Below are 24,179 nucleotides of genomic sequence, written 5' to 3' on the forward strand. Positions count from 1 at the left end.
TCACTCGCTCGATATCTGGAAACGACGCCTGCAAGCTCCACAGGAAAGAGGGGAGGAACGCTAGAAGCCATGGATATGGTAGAAATAGGCTTCTAATCGTTTCTACGACGTTGCGTGCAATTAGAATGTGTTAATTAGATGTTTAGGGATGAAGAATGGACGAAGAATGGACGAAGAATAGACGAGAAATGAACGACGAACCGAATGACGAGTGGAAACGATTAGGATTTGGTTTGCATTAGCCTCGGAGTTGTTTAAATATGTGTCGAAATTTTGCGAGAGCGCCAAGTACCGGTGTTCTTTAAGCTAATTAACTCGCTTTAATGTACATGCATTGAAGCGATTATTTAGATAATTGGATTTTCTTTTGTTCGCCTTGTGTAACTTTTTAATGCTACTGAAAACGTATTTTCTTCAGAATTGGCAAGGGTTCTTCTTAATCCTGCGACGGGATATTATCCATCTCCTCGAATTCTAACAAAAATAGAAACAAAATAGACGATAAATCATGAGTAAAATAAATTATTTGTATAATATCATTGTAATATTTTTTCTATGCAGTATTAATTTTCATTATGGTATTTAGCGAATTCCCTTTCGCTATTTTTATAGTATATTACGGTATTGTACGATATTCTTTTTTTATTACCTCCTACCTATTCTCAGTGCACTGAGATGCTGAAAAGTATCGATATCAATGTCAATGTCTTCTACCTTGCGTCGCCTCGTGAATACTGTGCAAACCATTTTTCGTCGAAGCTTTGTCGTCAACGTTATTTGGTATTCGATATTTGTAGCATTCAAAATTTCGAAAATTAGCGTTAATTTATAAATCTAGCGTAAATCTAGGCAATAAAGCGTCGTCGGAAATCTGACCTCGCGCGAACGAGACCTATTCACGATGGCAACAGAATAAATCTCTGAAATCTTTCAAAGGCAGACTCATCGCATTTTACTAGAAGTATGAAGGCCATCGTGATAAAGGAATACGGCTAGAAATGGAGAAATAACGGCGGTCGCTGCTTTTGATCCCACCGGATCATTTATGAATTGGGAGTTGAGCGAAGAAATCGTAGGCGAGATAAGATCTTCTTTTGAAGAACACGTACGCTGATTCTATCGACGAATCCTGACGTAAAGAACATCGGTGAAAGGACGAGTAGCAGGCTATCTATGAACGATAGGCTGAATACAGAATAGGCTTTTGGAAAAAAAAGACCAGCCGGCGAACGCACGGGATTTTATAGAAACAGAGCTGGATGAAGCGACGACGAAGGTACAAGATCTACTCCATCTAGCTAGATTGAATTTACATAAAGAATAAGACATCCTTCGAAGAAGCTTCGTTTCCGGCTGCAGATTTGCCATGCAGATTGAATAGTCTGTTAGTCAGGATTTCGATGAATTTGAGAATTGGGTCGTTACAGGGTATACTGCGAGAGAAGATGTTTAAATGTTTTACCAACGAACGACGGATGACATTACGTTGAAAAGATGCGACTTCGAGGTCGAGCCAACGGAAATTTTTATGTAATCTCTTGATTGTTGCCATATTATGTGCCATGTATATATATGTTATTCATGTGTGTTATTCAATGTTTCAGTAGGGTAAACTAGTATCAAAACTAAAGAGGAGCGGGGGTAGTGAGTTAAATGTTTCAAAATCTGTTACATTGATGCAAATACTAGTTACATATATGGCGAAAATTATCATTGAACGCACGTTCATATTTCCGCAGATTAGATACGCAGTACATATAATAGCGGTAAAATATAACTTTTCAATGAAATAAAATTCCTTTATCTTAATACATCATTTTTTGTTAACACAGACTTTTCTAGTCCGAGTAACGATCCCTTTATTCATTTTCTGCCTATTTAATCTGTAAATTACACGAATTATAATCTTTACAACGAATCAAATGCTTCATCAGCTAATCACGAACGTCGTTGATTGCTAATCGATGACAATTTAAGGCATACGGTTATTCATAGTTGTGCGTGGTAGCGAAACAAACGATGGGTAATTCAGCAAGCAGTTCCAGCTGTCGGAATCGTAATTCACCGTCGTATTCTACACACACACACACGTCCATCGCGGCCCATACCCCGATGCGGACTATAATACAATATGATAGACGACACCATGGAAAATGTTCGAACAAAACGACTGCGATTTCCATTTACATCGACGCTTCTATCGACTGAATATTCAGCGTAGCTTTAAATGACGCGATAAATATCGTAACGATAAAAACGACACTCGCTGTTACAACCAAGTTACAGCGTGTCTCTACAATCTTGGATGACAACAGATATTTCTTTTACATTTAAACCTTGAGTGCCTATCGTGGAGTTAATTGTCAAGAAACCAGCTTAAATTTAAAATTAAAACTGATAATGGTCGTAACGTTTTTCCTCGTAATACCAATAACGATCAATTAAGAGAACGGCGAACGATTTCTCACGATCGACCTTACATTTTCTCGCGATAGTCACAGCAGACAGTGTCGGATTTTCCTTTCGGTCGAAGATCGACAGGAGATGGACGGTTTCCGTCTGGAGCGTCGACGTGACCGGTAAAGACAGATCGCTCGATTTCTTCCAGACCACCTCTGAGTCGCGTCGTGTCTTTAATAACAAAAGCGGTGAGAAAGAATGACATTAATTCGCAGCATCTAATGCAATTTGTTATGCGACAAACTACGCGTAGGAAAAGGATTGGGTTTCAAACTCTTTTTCTTCTTCTTCGCTGCTAGCCAATCTTTCCTTGGTCCTTCGTCGTCGCCGAGAAGATTGATTCGATATACGACTCTGTAAAAAGTATCTACCCGGTTTTACTTTTCTTTAAAGGAAGACGAAGGGGAAACGGCAGCCAAGGAAGAGGAGGAAGGGGCAAAGACGAGGATGAGAATAAAAGTGGAAGACGAATCTCATTAAGCTCGCGACTGGAAGCTCTGAAACAGAATCACCAGAGACTTTATTAGCTCAGATTTTACGAATCGGCATTGTCGATGTACGCTCATGCGATATCCTTTTCTTTTCCTTTTTTGTTCTTTCTCTTTTCTCATGAACACTCACGGGGATTCGCAGGTTTGAATTCCTTGGTGAAGCTGAACAGCGAATTTTGAGAAAGAAAAAAATCTTGTTCGTAAAGTCTTAGCTAACATGAGAGATAAAAGGAGTTTCTGAAAGGTACTTATTACTTCTTGGTAATTCGTGGCTGGGTTTATTTAGACTTGTATTTCTTTAAGGCGTTCGTCTTGGTCTACGATGACTGTGTTTATCTAGTAAATTGGTTGAATCAAGCAACAGAATATTATAGATTCTGAAAGTAGAAAGCTTATAGAATAAGAAGTATAATTAGTGAAATTGCAATCTTCCACCGCAAATCCAATCAACTACCAACCAAATAGACCGTAACTCGCACGGGCGTCCATTTTTCGCATGAATTTAATCGGTCGAGTTTCTAAAACAGAACGTGTCCGTTGAAAGTCGTCCTAAAGTGTCGCCTACCTCTAAGAACCTCTTACTACTTAATCGACTCGCAGCAAACACGAAGTTCCTGCAGCTTTCGAGGCTCATTCGATCTTGAATAACATTTCGACAATGGCGGCGGGCGCATTAGACATGTATTGAATTCAACAGCCATCGTTGTGTTTTGTGTTTGCCCGCACCTAACTACTCGAACAATAAGAATCTTGATGGTAATATCAAATAGCTACACGTTTCGAATGTACGACGTGTCGAGAAAGTGAGAAATGATTAAGTATTCCACTTACTTGCAGTTCTTTTCGACTGTACGCTTATACGATCGATATCATTCTTTAAATTAGTGTACCATATTTCTAATAATAAGAGATCGGTAAGAAATCGTTCTGGCTCTCTCTCTCCCTCTCTCTCTCTCTCCCCCTCCCTCCCTCCCTCCCTCTCTATCTATCTATCTATCCATCTATCTACCCATCTATCTATCTACCTATCTATCTATCTATCTATCTATCTATCTATCTATCTATCTATCTAATCTAAAAAGCTCGAAAGTGCCAAACGATGGAGACTAGGTGTGGACGATCGGCGTATCTGTAAATATCAAAAGAAATCGTGCCGTACTTTCTAATACGTGTATAATGCTATGACTTGTAATATTTCTAATACAAATAATTAATTATATAATTGACTATATGATTTTATTCGCCTTCTTCAGCTCTCCGTAAAAATCCTTTTGTTTAGTAGCTTAATAATTTACTAATAGTACTAATAGTTTTCCCACAACGAATAATAGGTTCGTAACTTTTTACAAATCGATGTATGTCTCGAAAAATGTACATTCTCACAACACATTCACAAAGATTCAAATTGAAAGTGACGCGAAATTTGCGACAGTTTACGGTCAGAGATGATTGCCATGTTTGAGCGAATGATTTAATTTTCCACCGTTTGGGTATCAAATAACAATGATACTTTTTAGATCTTAGGGGATTTTTAGGGTAGAAAATTTCAATCCACCTGTTGATGTGTAACGCTCTCCTGGCTTTTGACGATACTTCTTTTAAAAATCGATATTTTTAAGCTACTGATATGTTCGTTATTCTGCATGCATTTGAATCGTGGATATCGGATTAGGTTTGGGTCATTTTTTATTTTCCGTTCACGACACCGTAAGGTGGTGGCCAGTCAGATGACGATCTTTTACAGAAAACGGCAGCCGGTAAACGGAGTAATTAGCATTTGGAGCAAACTCAATACATCAATGGTATTCATTTTTAATCGAGTTATAACTAACAGACATTTCTTACAGCCTGGCGTGCATGCATTTGCGCCACAGGGCTTTCATCGGATGGATCGGCAGAACATCCAAGCTTGTCCAATTGTTGTTTATGATATGCATACTATACGCTATAGATAAAATATAAGAGTTCCGCTTGGATAAGATCGTTATATTCGGCAGTTGCGACGCTTCTTAAGCTGCTTGGCAACCAATATTAACGCATACGCTGCTATCGGCGAAAAATTATTATTAAGGCTGTGTTATATATGTAGGGAAAAAGTGTTGAAAACGTTAAAAATTATAGAAATCAGAGAGGTGACAATACCTCTGACTAATTTGTCACATTTCCACTTAGGTTCTATTTCTTTTCAGTTATGTTCATAAAAATATATAGAAATGCGACAAAATCCGCAATCCGTTTAACAATTATAATTATATCGAAAAAATCTATATAATATAGGTATACGTAAAGTAAGTAAATAAGTCAAAACTGCATTAATCCTCGACCCAACGGAAATTGCAAAATAACAATTACATCGCAACTAACAATTACCTTACACCACGATTACTTTGCAAAAGTAACAAGATAAACGTCCCACGATCGATATTTCTAATTAAAACAATTTACGAATGCCTGTGCGATTCACTGCAGTGGGACAAAAGCGACGTGGTAATCCTCGTTCAACTAGAACCGCATATTGTCCGAAAGTGGGACAATGTCGTTTCCTTAAAGTCACGTGCGTCGTGTATCCGTCGTGTCTTCACTCTCCAACTCTCCATGCGTAATTTCGCAGAGGCATACGCGCCTCCACTCGCCAATTACACCACGTTACCAGCACGATTACGAGGACAACCGGACGATCGAATGGTTTTTGCACCGGTCCGCAATGGTTACAATCACCTGACGTCTTGCGATGCACTCGAGATACGTGGTAATTGAATCAAAGATGGAGGCCATTTAGGTTCTCATGTAAATTCGCAGGATTATTTTTTCTTTCTTTTCTCTCTTTCTTTCTCTTTTTGTTTATTTGGAGATTGAGAACTCTGAGATTGCAGTGGCTCGTCGGGTTTTGCTTCTTGGAGAATGGTGAACGTATTATATCAGGTTGTGTAGTAAGTAGACTACGGATATTTGTACAAATTCCTAGTTCTACTAATATATTTTACTATTACTATTACTATTACATTTTACTATTTTATTCTTATTATTCTTGTTATATTCTTGGCATGTATTGCAAGCATAGGTAATACTAAGGTTACAAATATAGATAAGGAAGTAATAACGTTACTAAAGTACACGAGGAGATATATACGTGTAGAAGCATTAAATAACGATCTTTCTTTGATACAGCGTTCATTTGCTACTGCTAATAGTAACTAATATCGCACTGTCCTAACCGAAGGTATGCTGTTTAGAGTTCGAGGCAAATTGCTCTAATTCTCGTTGCACTTTGCATCTAATAGCGTTAATTCTAAGCTATGAAGTAAACGAATATACGATATGACTGACGTGTTAGATTAAAGAAAGAAACAAATATCAAATGATTATTACTTATTATACGATTTTCTTCTATAAAATTGCAAGAAACAACTGCAAAACACGGTCTATAGTGGACGTTTTATATCAATCCACTATAATAACGAACGTGTTGGTTTTCAATTAATTTCACCATATCGTTATACATTGTTCGCAATACATTGTTCACACAGTAAGAAAAAGTATAAAAGGTGTGCAAAGTTTTAACGTAGCCATAGTCTCCGAAATAAGAAGTTACGGTTACTAATGGTTAGAAATGAACGGGAATCTGGATAGGTACCTTCAAGTTTTAGCGCTTTCATCATTCACTGTTGCATGAATATACACATATATGGAAGAATCAAACTATATAAAATATAATTGACTATGTTGTACTACAAATGTTATATCGTACTTATGAGGGGACTATCGATTAATTAGCATTAATTATCGATGATTGATTAATATTTTTGTTATTAGCCATTTCAAATATCGCGCAAGATTTATTTCAGTCATAGTCAAATGTTTAGATGTAAATATCTGTATAGGCAAGAAGTACATCAAATTTCTCGATAACGTTTCAAATGTTTAAATCGCAACTATTTAAAAAGTCATAAATATATGAGTAATGTATTTTATATTTTAATGGGGCGATTATAATCTCTATATCTCGGAATCAAAGGAGATCTACTTCCTTGGAGTTATATTTTTAAAGACGATAGTCACACATTTGCTAGATATGTCAAATAATATCTTCCAAACGCAATTCCTCTCGAAATTCTGTATCCATCGCATCGCGTATAAAATCAATCCTATCTGCTCACGACCGGAATTACGAGCCAAGAATCTCCATATCTGTTGTCACTCGATGTTCCACTATTCGAATCCGAAGATGCTACACATTTTTCGAACCGTATGAATTCGTCGGCGTGCTTGATAGACCGACGAGTAATTGCGTGTGTACACTTAAATCGGCCGTGTCGCTGCACGGGGTTGAAGCTTCCTGCATTCTAATAGATGGGCGGCGCATCGATCGTACGAAAGCGAAGAAGCCGGTGAGCATCGACCAACCAACCTAAATCTGGCTGACCGGGTTCGAGCATGCGAACCCGTCGGCTTTCGGCTTTCGGCTTTCGGCTTTCGGCTTTCGGCTTTCGGCTTTCGGATACGACCGTTTTCTCATTCTGCAGCTGTGCATTATCTAAACACTGCTTGGACATCACCCCGTCGAAACTGATTCGCTATCTTTCGTAGAAAGAAGAGATATCAACGACGCAAACCCACAGTGGCTGTAAAAAGTTTCTGTACACCGCTGCATTTATCATTGTATTTTTATGCTAATTGTGCAATTAGATCGAACTATATTAACCCTTCAACCGCGTTATAATTAACGATCGGACAAACAAACAGTAGCTTGGTTGCTTCGATATGCCAGCGTATTGATTCGATCGACGCCCACGAAAAACCTTCTCGAGTACGTATCAACGCAACTCTCTCTCTCTCTATCAATAATACTAAAGTGGGATATTACATAACAACGTTGTAGTAAACGCGAGTGATTTTATCATCCTAAATTCTTAGAGATGCGATATTTATTTTCTTGTTCGTTCGAAAATTATTCCCTATTAATCGAAGACGAATCGCAGATTAGATGAGTGCGAAGTAAAGATTTCCAAATTTATCTGTATTCGTTCAACATTTTTCTCATTGAAATTTATAATTAGATAAGATTAACAAAAAGAGTCATAAACTTTGTATATTCGTTCGAAACGAAGTTTTTCAATATTACTGGCATTGCTACGAAATACTATTAATTTATTTCAATTCATTTGGAAAATGTTTCGTATATCTTAGAAACAATATTTTGGAATGTAATTGAGATCAAAATCAACGCAAGAAAACGTTCAAATTTACTAACATTCGATAATCGCGGTTGATATCCAATCGAAATAAAATAAAATTTCATTCATTCTACTATTCACTCAGCTTAGATCTCTTTGAATTTATTAGGAAACCGATTTCTAGTTTTTATAAATTATTCAAAATTAAATGTCAATCCCATCCTTTTCATTATGATTGCTACTGCCAAACTCTTTTTTTATTCAAAACGTGACTACAGAACATATTCGAATTCGTTCGACGATTCCAACATATTTTTTTTAACTGTCCAAACAGGCGATCGAGATGTTAGTGCCTAGAATTCAAATTAATTCTCAATGAGGTTCGTCAACGTGCGAAACGCACAATCGCGCGTCGTTCTTGCGATATTAAATAATACCATGGACGTGAGGTTGTTCCGATAGAACAATGGACGATAATACAAAGATCCAGTTAAAAGTTGAAAACGATCGAACGTGGGAGGACTTGAATACTATGCGAAGGAAATTGATGGTTGCGCGGGGAAAATTTCTTCCGACGATAGAGTGTTTCCGTTTTATTCGATTGAACAAATATTTTCCTAAACCAAGGTAAAAATGAAAAACAATAAGAGATTCGTATAACCTGTTTTAGAAATAGAAACATCGTTAGAAAATTAAAATTATTCTCTATTTTTAAACATAATGAACAGAATAATGAACAGAAAACATTTAAATGAAGAAAAAGAAGAGAAATCGTTGTTATCCTGCAATAAAATATCGCGAAACAAACGAATAATGCACAATGATGGAAATATCGTGTTGAAATATGGAAACGCGATGGAATATTTCACCGCCATATAAAAAATTTAAACGGTTCGTTGTATTAAATTATAATTAACGAGCGCTTTAAGATCCCGGTGAATTTTTGAACAAAAAATGTCAAATTTTCACTTTATTCGTTTCATTGTTACAACATTCATTCTCTATCAACCGTGATATTTACAAAAGTGCCGGCTTCATGCTTTAATTATATCACAATCGTACACAATCGTGCATTAATCCATAATTGAACAATTCATTGTTCTTCATATTTTGATACTCAAATCGAAAACCTTTAAGTATCATAACTTCGTTAATAGATAATTTTCGTTGGGGAGTAAAATATAATCTAAATCTAGATATAATCTAAGTAAATATCATCTAAGTCTGTAGTACGTCTACGATCTAACATCTAAAGTTGAAAGTTAAGTGCCTTTGAAATAGTACTATGCCTTCTTATCAATCAAAATTACCAGTCTTTAATACATGTGTAACATTCAGTCTTCCCTCGCACATTTTCTTTCTTTGAAACTCTTCAAAACGCACTACAATTTTTCTGATTAACCTGACGCTAGAGACAATTTTGTCAGTTCTGTCATCTTATTCAGCTGTTAGTCCGGAATTTTTCAATTAATTTCCAGTTCTTTTTGCGAATATTTCGAAAACCGAGCGAATCCACCCCTTACATGTATAGGAAGAAGGTTATTCGAAATAGTAAGTGTTGTTGACTTTTACAACATACTCAAAAATCATCGAAATCAGAGACTAGTCAGCTTTTCCATAGTTTCACCCAATCATAAAACTAAAAATCATTGTAATGTTAATGATTTTCTACTTTAGCTATGAAAAGTTGTCGCTTACCGTACTATTTTTAACTTTAACCGCGAAACTAAACGGCACTACGTTATTCGATACGTTAAGAGCTATGTATTAATATAAATTTATATTTTTTCAGGCACTTCGATACGACAGCAAACGAAGAGCTGGAGAGCCGAGCATAAAGCTGCGAGGACGCTTGGAATAATAATGGGAGCGTTCCTCCTTTGCTGGCTACCATTTTTCCTTTGGTAGGTAGAGACTACGTTACGATCCAAGTAATTCAAATTAACTAAATTGTAAGATACTTGCCGCACTTTCCCTTAAAACAAATGTGCCTTATTGGTCGGCAATATTCCGGTCATTTCGCTTGTCTGAATCGATAAGTCTAAAGATCCTAAATTAATATTGTGAATATTATGATTGTGAATTAGAATGGAAAAAATATAGAAAATGTGTTCTTTTTGTGTTCTTTTCGTGTTCTTTTCGTGTTCTTTTCGTGTTCTTTTTGTGTTCTTTTTGTGAGCTAAACGAATGGAGGAAAAGATTGTTTTATTAGTTTTGCATTTTGTGGCATGTATGTTGAAGTCATATATGGAAAATTTCGAATCAATCGGTCAACTGGGACTTTGATCTCCTGTTTGATGTCGTGTCGACCATCTCAGGAAATACAGCTCTGCAAACCTCTCTGATTCTTCTAACTTTACGAATGCGAAAACATCCGTTTCCACCCGTAGTTTCAAACACCTAATGTCAAAAGAATCGTTTCTTTTCCTCCTTTTTCGAAGGTTTAGATTAGAAAATCTCTTTAACGCTCGAGTATATACATATTTATATGTTTACTTCATATGTTATTACGTTTATATGAATTTTTCTTGCGCTATCGATAAAACGTATTTTTTTCCAAGTCATTCATTGTATGTGATACATATATTGAGTGACTACATTTCCTTTCACATATCCCCGTTTTCAAACGAAGCCATTCTTCATTAGGTTTTACGCTTCACTCACACATTATATATCAAGTTTTCATAGTTAGATGAAAGTACTATTACATGATACGAAATTTACTATACCTGAATTTAATTAATTAGTATTTAAATGCTGTATTGGATGCAAAAATGTACAATCACTTTTTATATTTACATATTTATATGAATGTTTTTCCTTGTGCTAGCACCAAGTAAAACCAAGGTTTTAACTAAACCTTCGTACTAACCTCTTTCGTTCTATATTCTGCATATTACAATATATTACAATCTGTATATTACAATTACAATACTAGACTACGTACTATAGATATTCTTTTCGTATAAAACACTTGGATACTTTCCTATTTGTGTCGCCTCGCGCATCTATCTACTCATAAATTTCGCGACCAGAAAAGCGAGACCCTGTTCCACATCAACGGCTCAAGACTAGACAGAAACTGCGATTCGTATCGGTCGCGTATATAAGCACGGACGAGGTTCGCTAGGAGCTAGAAGCTTCTTCTGTTCAGCAGGATTTCGTTCCGACGGCCAAGTTTCACTACAGTCGGTGAATACTCACGAAAGTTGAGCCACGCGCATGTTTTATTAATGCAAAGCCGATCTGCGTGCATCTCGAGTCGAGTTTACCGAGAGTTTACTCCTCTTTTCGCATGCAATCTAACTGTTTTCCTGACTAAGCGAGGCGGCCACGGTGTTCCATAGGAAATGGCACTAGCTTCTTACCGCTGGGAATAATACGGCGACCAGCAGTCCCAAAACCAGCAGGATATTTCAGATTTAATGAAAATCGTCCGTGTCAAACCGCACTTCGAACGTTGCAGCACTTGCGGCACAGCTTTACGATACGACTCTTGAATACGTTGCGCGAAACTTTGATTTATCAGTTAAATTAATCGAGTTAACTGTCGTTGATAAAGATCCCGTTTTTGTTGGCGTGGAAATTTCGAGTTGGCGAAAGTTTCGGAATCTTCGATTCTAAAGCGAGAGTTCAGGCCAATAGTAGTTTTCGTTAAGAACTACCACGTGCTTAGATTTACATTCTACGAAAATTTCTTGTACTAATGAAGTTTATAGTGATATTTGTCTTGGTGGAGAACATCTTTCTGAGATGAGGAAAGCTTAAGAATTCAGAGATTTCGAAGCTTTCTTCGGAGAAATTAGGCACTTATTATTATTATCATTATCATCATCATCATCATCATCATCATCAAATTCTTCTCTCAAAGCTTAAATAAAAAGCCAGAACCTAATAAAAGTCTTCCATTGAACATTTGATACGGTGTAACTGTTAGTTCCATCCCTTTAGCAAATCTGCTTCCTTTCTCCTTTCCTTCGTGCCCCATTTTGTGTTTTTCTCTCTCTTCTTCTTCTTTTTTTTTTTTTTTTTTTTTTTTTTTTTTTTTTTTGCTCATGGTAATCCAATCTCACCACGAACGATACTTTGTAGAAGAACATCCAACCGACGTATAAATATTCTTCTTTTCTAGGTATCTAACGACGACTCTATGCGGCGAGGCCTGCTATTGTCCAGACACGGTGGTATCCGTCCTCTTCTGGATAGGTTACTTCAACAGCGCTCTGAACCCGCTTATTTATGCGTACTTCAACCGCGACTTCCGCGAGGCCTTCAAGGACACGCTGATGAGCGCCCTGCCGTGTTGTGCGAGCTGCTGGAAAACCCCGTCAGAGTTCGTCTAGCGAAAGAAACCCCCGTGAACAGTCGCGTCGAGCAAGCTGTGTTTTGCGATCCACAAAAGAAATCGGTATCGATTCATTCGTCGAGCGATCGTCCAACTTGCCGTGTTAGGAAACTTTACAATAATGGACCTCGTTATCTGTCGATAATGTAACCAATCCAATCTACTGACTTGATTAATTCGAGAGTGATCGAAGGAATAACGAAAGACGGCGGTACTACGATAAAGAATAATATATGTAATGTTACTTGAAATTCATAAAGATATCGCTTTTGGAATATAAAGTGAAAAAACTATCTGACTGGACACTTTTGTACATCTATTAAAAAAAAAAAAAATGAAAAAAATAGTTTTGAATCGTATTGAATCATAATTGCAGTTTATTTATTTATTTATGAATCATAAATTGTGTAGATTATTTTGTAGAATTATTAAAGAAAATGAGAAAACGATCAAATGACAAAACGATTCTGCGATGCAATTTATAAAATATAATAAATAATTCATAAAATATAAAGCTTAAACTCTAATTAAAAAATACGTCTATTATGAGGAATATTGCTCCGAATATCATCAACAAAAAGCAATAGCTTGCACAACAGTTGTCTTAATAAATAAATTTGTTATTTAAAACTATTTTTCTTTTATTGTTAATAGACTCAAAGGATAGTAGTTCGTGCACGTGTACATTGACTGATTAGAAGATGAATTTAGATTTTTAGTTTATTAAATTATCATATAAGCTTAGTTAGAAGAAGAAACAAAATTGAACGAGAAAGAAATGTCAGCCTAAATAATTTCCCATTGTGTGTATAATTTCTTGTTTTCTGTGATTTTTTACCGCGGAAGAATACACTTAATTAAAAGATAAAAGAAAACAACGAAAAGAGTGTTTCCTTTTCGTGAAAAACAAGATATTAACCAAAAGTTCATTACCGGTGAAATTAATGATCAGTGGATTTATTTCTTTAATTGGTCCGTCGCGACAGAGAACTTGATTCATATCTTAATTAAAGGCAAGCGGTCTCCTGCAAAAATAGAAGTTTCGATTAGTACCGCCGTTTCTTTCATTCGTTTGATTTATCATTTGCAAATTTGAGTAAGTAGAATTCGTAAGAAAAATTCGTGTTACACGAATAAATGGGAGACTGTGTTTTTAGTTTTCTATTAATTACCTGGAAAATATATGTTACGAAAATGGTCTGTTTTCTGTTATCTTTTCAAAATCCGTTAGTTTTATCTTACGCGTTTGTTTCACTCTGTTAGGAAGCGTATTTCAAGAAGAACGAAGGTACGAACTCGATACATTCGCAATGGTCACAAAGTACAAAAGTTTCAGTGATTTCAAGCAGGTGGATGAAAGTGGATTGTTGTTTCTATGAAATCGATACATTTAGAAATTGGACAGTTTACTTAACTTAACTTTATGAACAAAACATTTTTCTTATTTCTATTTCATTAAAGGAAGGTCATGTAATAAAATCTGTTAACTTGCACGCATTGTTGGAACGTATAATAGCCATCGATGGAACAATGGGAACGTCCGTGTGATAAAACCAGCTCATATTCATGGAGCCTAAGCGAGATTCGTGGTACGCGTTGTCTTTGCCGATAAAATCGATCACGCTCGAACGGCCGTCACGCTTGGACGATTTATCAGCACGTTAATTAATCGTCGTCAGAAATCTGCGGCCGAGTCACGCGAATTTTGTCAAATTCTAAAACATTCAACGCGGAGAACGAATTTCACGCCATTTTAGACTGATCTTCAGGCAACTCTAATCTCGAATCAAGCCCATTCTAGAAACTTCTTGCCCGTGGATCGCAGTTAGTGGACCGTTGCGGTCACTTTCCTCGAATCGCTAAACTCTGCGCGTCTAATATCGCGTAAAAATTACGATTCGCCGAACCCACAAGATGGAGTTGAGATTAAATCTATTTGAACGGTTTGATTTCGATTTTAACACTTCGGCGTAGTAAACAATTCAATGTGATATGGATGCGTAAATGTAAATGACGTACATGTTTTACATGTTACATCATTTACATGCACATGCTACATCAAGTCTCAGAAGAAAATAGATTTCCGGAACTTTTTAATTTAATATTTGTAAGAGAGAATCTGGTTGATTGATGTAGCTTCACTTCTCAGGATAAACGAACGAGGATTGAACATCCTTAAAAATGCAATGGAATTACGAAACTTTTCCTCGTCTATAAACATACTCTTACCGATACTATCGCATCTCGTTTTCTGTTCCATACTTTCTGACTGCCAAAAAAAAACGTTACGTTTTAAAGCGTGAAACGTTCAGCAAAATTTTCATACCAAGTAAAGAAATTATGTAAAAAAATATCGAGCAGAAGAATTGAACAGACGCTGAAATAAAAATTAAGAAAACGTGTCAAAGAATATTAAAAATTCCGTGCTATTGTTCGAAAAAGAATATGGAAAGGAACTAAAATCACAATTGAAAAGAATATTACCGTTTAGTTTCGTTTGAAATAATAATTCACAAGTATCTTGTTTGATTTGATTTATTTGATTTCACCATTTTCTACTATCTTCCAAACAATCCACATACTTTGCCTTAAAATTCTCTTACAATTAATTTTCTTCCGCGATAAGTGCGAGGTCTATATACCTATCGAGCAAAAGTTGCTCCTGCATGACGAAGTGCGTGTCAGGCTGCCTTTGGACAGGCGTCGCTGCGGTCACTCAATACCGGCTTCGGACGAGCTGTTTGTGGCAAATTGCCGCAGCCGCGACTGCTTGGAAGAACGTATCTATCCCTTTTTCGTTAGACGGAACAACTTTGTATCCCTGTTCTTTCAACGTCGCGGCCGCCGCTGTCGCAATTTGTCGCAAATCGTTCGTCCGAAACCGATCTTTTCGGCCCGGTATAGACGAACGACTTTTGTCCGAGCGATATCGCTGTGACCATGTCTTCCTTTCTTTCACGCAGTTAAGAACAACGAAGGCAGACATATTGTCGGAGCGATATCGCAGTCGTTCCTCTACACCGGACTTTAGATCTCCATGCTCGATCTCCTATCGCTGTAACGCTATACTGTATACTGTGTCCATCTTTTTAACTCATTCTTTCCCGGTGGCCAACTCGATAGATGTATCGACATCGTCATTTTTTAATATTTCCGTTTAAATTAACGATTTCAACATTAAATAGTACATTTCGTCACTGAAGTTGTTAAATATTTGCGAAGATGAGGCTAAAAGCCGAATTCCGTCTCTTGGGTTCGATGACACTCGACAAAGTCGATTCGAAGGATTTGGCGTGCAACCGGAAGCTCGTAAACGAATTGGCTGGTCAGTCGAACGAAAGATTGAGACTCGACGCGAGCATTAATAACAACCGGAAACGGGGGGAGAACGACAAGTGAATTCTTCTATGTCTTTCGTCGGCACGCAACGAAATTGCAAATTTCGACAGAGGTTCACGTGCCGGAAACACGTCGCCCTGTAAACGTTTTAAGACTTTATAGATGGGGCTCGTTAAATCGGTATCTTGCGCGCTTTTCGTTCGCCAGCCGTACTTTATGACATCTGCTTGCTGGAATGGCACATTCTACGAATCTTTGTTTTATTTTTAGACACGACTACACAGTACAGCTACCTTTTAGATCAAAGGCAAATGTATTATGTGAAAATGTTTTCAGTGTTTAACAATTTCGTTCGAATTTTTACTGAATTTTTTGTCCTTCCTCTAGTTCATCGAAGCGGAAAGATTTAAAATATGTTCCGAAATATTTTTTCTGTAATTTCCCTGAAGCGGGACTTGAGCCAGGATGGAGATATTTCTCAGATACTTAGTAACACGAGAAACAAAGCGACATTCTCATCGATGTTGTTAAAAGGTTATCTTTTGTGTTATGCTTTGTGAATGTTATATTCTGAAGAAAAATCGGCGACTCGTTTCGCTTCCAATATGACATAATTATTAAATTTATAATAGATTATGTACATTGTAATACAATCATCGTTGTGTTTCGAAACCTTCTTCTTCCAAAATGCAGTTCTTAAGAAATGATCAAGCAACTTGTAAGATATAATTATAATACTTTCTCCAATAATTTAGAAGTTACGTAGAAATTCTGTAAGTGTAATAAATATACATAATAGGTTCCTTAATGTCGTTGAAAATATATTTCAACGATCAGATTATGTTTAAAAAATCATGCTATTTGTATATACAAATGTATGTATGTATGTATGTATGTATGTATGTATGTATGTATGTATGTATGTATGTATGTATGTATGTATGTATGTATGTATGTTCATTGAATAAATGACTGGCTTGGAATTAGCTCGCAAGATGTTTGAAGTCGCGTTTAATTTGTAAATAAGTTGTCAAACGTAAACGAAACGTAGGTTAAAGACAAACAGCGCTACCTAGCTGTAATTAGAGAAGAACAAATGCTGTATTACCTGTAACGAGATACTTATTAAAAATGAGATTGTTGCGAGGAAAGAGCGTCGAGCTACGTTTAATAAAAACTGAAAATAGACAAGGTGAACGTTCATCCGTTGAGTCTGAAGTATGTACATAGTTTTTAATCAGTATAACGTAGACCACGCAAAGCCTACATCGTAGAACAAATTGTATAAGCAGAATTCATTAATACCGGATCCTGATATAGCTTATAAATCGATTAAAATTGACATGCTATTATATTAAGATTATTGCTATCATTGAATTATACTCGTTTATACACATATAGAATTTACGTTTCTCTTTAGAAAGTTATCGCTTGAAGAAATGACAAAATTGATCGATACTCGATATGGTTATAAGAAAAGATGCTAAATTCCTTCATCTATTTTCCATCTTCGTATTAGATGATTCAAAAATCAATCCTACATCTTTTATTTTAAACATTACAAAATTCGTTTCCATTATAAATGGAAATTTATGCATCTAAAATACATTTCTGTCCGCTTACTTTAAACATAATGTTTATTAAGATAGCCCTACAATAAAATCATGCAAACATAGTTATAATTCTCTGGATTGCAAACGATTAATAAATGTAAATCTTGTTTTGTAAGCGTAATGTCCTTATTTTCTCTTACTATAAATAGAGTTACATATGTATGTATACTTACAGGCAATGTATATCGGACTAAAATTCCCAAATTCAATTAACCGTAAGATTTTCGCAATTTCTTCGCAATTTCTTCGCAATTTCTTCGCAATTTCTTTCTTGATGATAAGCCTTTCATTAAGAGTTTGTATTTACATCTATTTGATGCTCCTTCAAGATCCGGTAGTAAAAAAGCTCAGCTTATACAAGCGTATTGCAAGGAAAAACAAAGAAACTACGAGTGCACAATGGACGGTTGAATTTTACTGAACATTCTCTCCATCTATCTACGTACGATATGCAGGGCCAAGTTTCCGCTTGGTTCCACGTACCACGTCGCGTCGCGCTCGCCATTTTATTCCCGCTGCAAGTAGCGAGTCGAGTTTTTCTTCTAGAACAAGAAAAAGAAAAGAATCGAAAAAGGAAGAAAACCGGAAAAAAACGTCGCGAACGCTTCATTTTTCATTCGTATGGCCTATTGTACGCGTCTAGACTGTATAAATGTACTATAGCAATAATTAATCGAGCACTGTACATACATTGAAGAAGAACAATTTTTCTCGTGAATGCAAGAATGCGTGTCGTAAGCTTGCGTGACGTGTGATCGTCGTTTTTGTAAGTTGGTAAGTCGCGAATGATCACGGCCAGAGCGTGCCGTGCGCAGCGTTGACATGTATTTTACGTGTTGCTTATGTGTACACAATTCACTCCCCTTTAATCCATACGCTCAGCGTCCCCCAAGTGCGATTCGTTAGTTATGATTGTTACTATTATTATCATTATTATTATTACTATTGTTATTGTTATTGTTATTATTGTTATTATTATCACTATTATCATTATTACTACTGCTATGGTATGATTTGCATCGTTCAGCAGCCGAGCAGATCGAGTAGGTTCCCGATGGGTTAACTGGCGAAAATAATAGAAGTAATTTTTTATCGGTACAAAAACAGTCGAGAGGGTAACCGGACCGCTTTTCCAATGTCAGTGACAGCTGTCCGAACGAGTTTAGCAAACTATGGCCAATTTTGCTCGCGTGAAACTAGTGCATGCGTGATTAATCGATAGTAGGTAGTAGTTCGTAGTTTCGATGAACGATACGATGCAGGCTCGTAATTTGAGAAATATCGTAACACGTTTTCTTATACGTAACTCTCGGATGTCTAATTTTGTTCTCTTGTTTTCATGCATTTGTTTTATTTGTTTTGCGGGGTGGGAAGGGGATGGGGCAAACGATTGCGAGTGCGTATGTATAACGGCGATGTAAGAAAATTTATTTAATCGTTAATATGATTTACGATATCTATTGCATTAACTTCTTTACTGTGTTTCATAGGGATAATTTATTACTTTGAGAAAATTAACTCTGTCATATAATAATCTTCGTTATTATGTTTCACAGAAAGTTTATTATCTTAGAAATCGAATATTTGGCAATCCTAAACGATGCGGTTTTGTCTGTTCTACTGTTTGTAATTCTAGCCGTGTGTTAAACCTAAAAAGAAAAAAACAAACAAAAACGACACTATTTTGAGTTTTTACATATTAAACTTGACAAAATTGTGTATCATTTTAATTTATCAGTAACATATATCTACATGTAATGTACAATAACATATTTATATTACTATATAGAGAAATGTAATCACAAATAATAATACGCAAAAAAGTTCAGTCATATTTCCTTCCTTTTGTTTCACAAACATGTCTACGCGTCTAAAGAGGGATAAAAGTCGCCGGCTTTGTTCGCTCGAACGCTGTCACTGACCCACGTATACGTCACCGGCAGTCTCCTCGATTCGCTCGAATTTCCGATTAATTCTATTCGTTACATTCGAATTGTCCGACGATAATGACAATCGCCTAAAACGTTGCGCGTCTGTCGATTCGACGTCGATATGCCGACAGAGAACCGTGATATCGGAAAGGGAATTATATTTCGAGCAATTAGGCAACGCTGATGGTATTGTTACACATTGATGTGACAATACAAACTGATGTGCTAGATTTTTCGATAGCATCCGGACGGACATTTTGACAAATACCTATAATTTTGACTTCTTATCGATTCTGCTACATCCATATCACCTTTCACAATTGAACTAATATTATTTATGAAATTTTATAGGTTATAATTTACAAGTTATCGATATTAATTTAATAAAATACATTTAATAAAATACTCGCTCGTCGATAAATTAGAGGAAGCGCGGAAACGTATGAACACCTAAGTAAAGTGATAAAAAGTCATTTGTAAGATATAATAATTCAGTCAAAAGAAAGTGAGAAAAATAACATCAAAGAGGAAATTTATTACTTTGAAAAAGAACTTTAATCGATCGAGAGATTATATTATATGAAATCGCTTTATCTTTTTATGCAGGCCATACTAATCTTTAAGCGATATTAAATTTCCGATGGAAATCGTAATTTATGAAATTATAAACTGAGTTTGCAAGATTACAGAAATTTTCACCGAGAGAATTTTATTTTCCATTATAGATCCAACTTCGTCGTCCGAACTAGAATTCTTAACAAATCCGCTTTTAGAGATTTCAAGAATTTCAAAGCTGCTATAAATTTACACTTCCTACAAATATATACTTTGCGGTTCAGTTCTTAGCTTCAAAGAAGCCATTCCCCTCAGTCTTTGCTTTTCATCTTCCTACGAATTTTAGTAGCTACACCTGTCAATCTTAAATATTCATTTCTCTTTGCATTCTACCTGAACATTTTCAAACAACATATTATCCTAATCAAATTTGATGAAATTGCTACCAAATACGATTTTTAGGCAATAATCTACTGTACTTATTACATGATAAATATAATTACAAGTAAATTGTAAATAAATTTTTAAAAATATTAAATTTAATGTTTGTTAAACAATCTCCATTTTTCTCTTTTAGTATAAACAAGCATTATTTTGATTAATAGACACAATGGAAATCGTTAGTTTAAAATTTATTAAGCAGTCACATCGGCGCAAACAGATAAACTTTAAAATAAAATTCTTTTGAAAGAACTTCCAGATAATAGATAGTTGAGGCAAGAATCGAACGAATTCGAGGAATTTGGAATGGAATTTAGCTTGCTAATATCTAAGAATCAAGTGACAAGCATTTAAAGTGCCGCTTTCGACGCATCGAACTGATCTTTATTTCCCTATGTAGAATACACGGAGCACGTTCATAGCGTTCCTGTTCGTAGCGTCACTGTGTAATCGTTATCAAACAGTACGCAGAGTTAACGTCGCAAACTGTAGCTTTCATGTAAAACGAATCGAGGGGAAGAAGGAAAGGTATGTGATCTTGTCATTTAGCGACACACCAACATTCTGAGAAATCAAATTGATCGACTTAATTCTGTATCGAGTTTTCAATTTCATTAGCCAGGTACACAGTGAATGTTCAATATTTCGAAGAGCAAAGGACTTTCTTTCATGAATTTATTCATTACGGGTAGATAATCACGAACTTTAGAGAAAATTTCGAAAAATAATGTTTACAATTATCATGTCATTTTTCTCTACATTTCAGTTTATCGAGTTGATCAATGTGACTTTTGAGGAACTCGTATGATGCAGAAGTGAGGCATGTAAACACTTTGATCGTTCTCGATCTACATACTCGTATATATATTATTTTTTCTTCCCTCTCTCTCTCTCCCTCTCTCTCCCTCTCTCTCTCCCTCTCTCCCCCCCTCTCCCCCTCTCCCCTCCTCTCTCTCTCTCTCCCTCCCTCTCTCTCCTTCTCTCACACACGCATACACACATACATATGCGCCCTCACTCAGTCACTCAGTCACTCACTCACTCACTGTGTCCAACTGCACAGTGCATGTTAGGAATTTGTTTCCCTTTGTAATGTCACAACAACCACTTGGTTTACCTTAACTCTCTACAATGTTGTACAATTTTTTTGTTTATGACCGCATTATTCTATTTACTATTATAATGTTTATTAACTTTAATACTTTATAGATTTCAAACGAAAATGAGGAGCTATAATCTACTATAATCTCCAACAAAATTTCAATTGTAAGGGGGGGGGGTAATTTTAGATCAGATTAATTATAGTTTTACTAAATTATACTTGTATCGATTACTTAATTTTTGTATAGCTGCCTGCTAATCTTCGGAATATCGACTGATATTAATATGTTTTTGAAAAGTATTTACATACATATAGCGTCAGTATCGACTATGTTAAAGTAATGTAAGAGAAATGTGACAGAATGTCTTTAAATAAGTAAAGCTTGGCACTTGTTTCGTAAAAAGGATAGAAAGAATAAGAGCACGTACAAATTAACAAGAAGTAATTTCAGAGAGTAAGAGTTTTGGCGTTTCAAGAGTACGAAGGAGTTTATCTCACCAAATTATTGGACATTTAACTCGAAAACAATACATCCACCGAGAAAGAAGTTTGAGTGGGCAAATGTGAGAAAAAGTACCGTGGAATTTCGCTAATGCAACACGAATAAAGATCGATGGTATGGAACTAATGGAACTTTAACAAGTTTCCCATGCAGAAATTGTTCGTATTATTAAAGCATGTAACATTATCGAGCAGATGAAAAGGAAGGCGAAGGAAACAAATATCTGCCAATTATCGTTCAATAACGATGAAAATCCGTTCGTGAAACGAGTAATAAAATTTTTCCACGGCGATAATGTTAGGACAACCACCTTGGATAGCCAAGATTCTTAAGAACTCTATTCTACAGTCAGAAGACGTTAAACATACAATAGAATTTTGATTATCCAAACTAACTATTCGAATAATCAAGTAATTTTGTTTGTATACGAAATAAGATAATTTATTTTGAACTATTTTATAAAATTTCATACTAAACAAACAAGAACAAAAAATTTTGAATAGAAATATAACAAAAAATACTTTTATTTCTATTCTTTCTTAGAGGTATTATCCCCAAAATTTTTGCTTCATTGGTGTTCTGATAATCAAATTCTGTTTTATCTACATACGTATATGCTTGTAAGAAATATAACTTTTGTTTTACGAGAAAGAAACAGAAGAAAAGATATTTCTACTTATATGTACTGTGAAGTTACTACTCGTGTTTCGTTTACGTATTCCGAGGCGATTAATGTTAAGGGAAACGTGAAATACGATGTAACGCTGTTCCGTGTGATGCCGTGCGAGGAACATTCGTTCGGAACGGGGTTCAATGTTTCGTAAATAGCGAGCGAACCTATTATTCGACGAAAGTATCAAGAGAAATAAAAGAAAATTGCGTTAATGTGCAGCACACGAGTTATCAAAGAACTTTCTTTCTTTCTCGTTCTCTCGTTTGTCGAGTTCCCAGCAACCCTGATAAAATAAACGGGTAACAACGACGACCTATATTCGACCTATATTCGTTCTTTCAAGCAGCTTTCCATCTGACATCGTTCAACGAGACACCGCTGAACGTAGTGTAAACTCGATGAAAAGCTTTCAAGATTTTCATAAATTTTCATGGCTGGCAGAAATACCGATTGCGCAACAATCGCCGAGTAAGATGAAAAGATCGAGGTCAACCGACAACAACTCACATCAAACATCGTACCAAGGATATTAATAAAACTTTGAAGATATTTAAAAGGGACTTTCTCCTCTCAGTTTCCTACGAAAGGAAATACATATATGTGATCTTTCATTGACTTAAATGCACTATTGTTTAATAATACTGCAAGGATACAATATTACTAGATTAAGATATAACATATAAGGTATGATATTCTATCTACTGCATATGTATATTTCAATGCACTTATACTAAAACCTTTTATTGAAATGAATCAGTCTTTCTGCTTAGATTCTAAATCGTCATTCTGATAAGAATTTATTTTTATGAGAAGAATTTAGTTGGTTATCTTAACACAATGGCATCGGATTTGTATTTGTAAGCCAGTCGGATCGATGCTGGGACCGGGGAAACTTGGTGAAATTTGGCTAAATTATGTTAGATAGAAGAAAAACTGCTATATCTCAACTTTTTATTTATAAAATAAAAAATTCGACATTTTAGTCAAATTTCACCATATTTCATGGCATGTACATTCTAGTATCATATCTTATCGCAGGTACGTATGACAAGTATTAAATATATCAATTTCATTTGGTAACAAGAATAATAACGTTTACTTACGATTTTGCATACTTTTACACGCGCGCGCTTTCACGATTCACGGCGATAACGATTCTATCGTTGCGTCGCAAACAAAGAAAATGAGGTATGAGAAACAGGCGAAAGAGATTTTAAAAAATCCTATTTTTCACTTTTATACACGATATTTATTTATTATTATTTATACGCAAAAATTACGAAAAATTACCAGAGCATTGAAAAGCTTATTTCTTCTCGTACAAATCTATCAGTGTGTCCAATTTTTCTTCCAAATACCTTCAACACAAAGCGGAATATAAAATATTTCAGGAAATGTTATTCACGCTATGTCGACAAACTGACAACTTGTTGGAGTTTTCTATTGTTGCGCGCAAGAACTGTTTTCCGGGCGCAAATAACAGGGCGAACAATTCGTTGTTGATTTCCACGTAAAAAAAAGCAAACTGACAAATATAAAAGAGTAAATAAAGA

The 24,179-nt window shown here is 35.7% G+C and overlaps 1 protein-coding gene and 1 long non-coding RNA gene across 5 annotated transcripts in view; one reads left to right on the top strand and one right to left on the bottom strand.

Moving 5' to 3' along the window:
- Positions 1 to 12,816, top strand: part of LOC100741702 (octopamine receptor beta-3R-like) — a 101,288-nt gene extending 88,472 nt beyond the window's left edge. For all 4 annotated transcript variants that reach the window (XM_012386305.3, XM_024368009.2, XM_024368010.2 and 1 more), the window contains 2 exons: positions 9,918 to 10,029; positions 12,258 to 12,816. In XM_012386305.3, the coding sequence (XP_012241728.1) occupies positions 9,918 to 10,029; positions 12,258 to 12,468 (323 nt within the window). In that variant the 3' untranslated portion in view covers positions 12,469 to 12,816. The remainder of the gene's footprint in view (positions 1 to 9,917; positions 10,030 to 12,257) is intronic.
- Positions 12,817 to 12,964: 148 nt separating this feature from the next.
- LOC117151729 lies at positions 12,965 to 22,060 on the bottom strand. The gene is made up of 3 exons (XR_004461830.1): positions 22,051 to 22,060; positions 20,568 to 20,574; positions 12,965 to 13,615 (listed from the first exon to the last, which is right to left on the bottom strand). It is a non-coding gene; the product is annotated as an uncharacterized LOC117151729 (long non-coding RNA).
- Positions 22,061 to 24,179: the final 2,119 nt, after the last annotated feature.

The sequence above is a fragment of the Bombus impatiens genome, unplaced genomic scaffold, assembly GCF_000188095.3.
Source record: "Bombus impatiens unplaced genomic scaffold, BIMP_2.2 scf_0382, whole genome shotgun sequence".
Taxonomy (NCBI): Eukaryota; Metazoa; Arthropoda; class Insecta; order Hymenoptera; family Apidae; genus Bombus; species Bombus impatiens.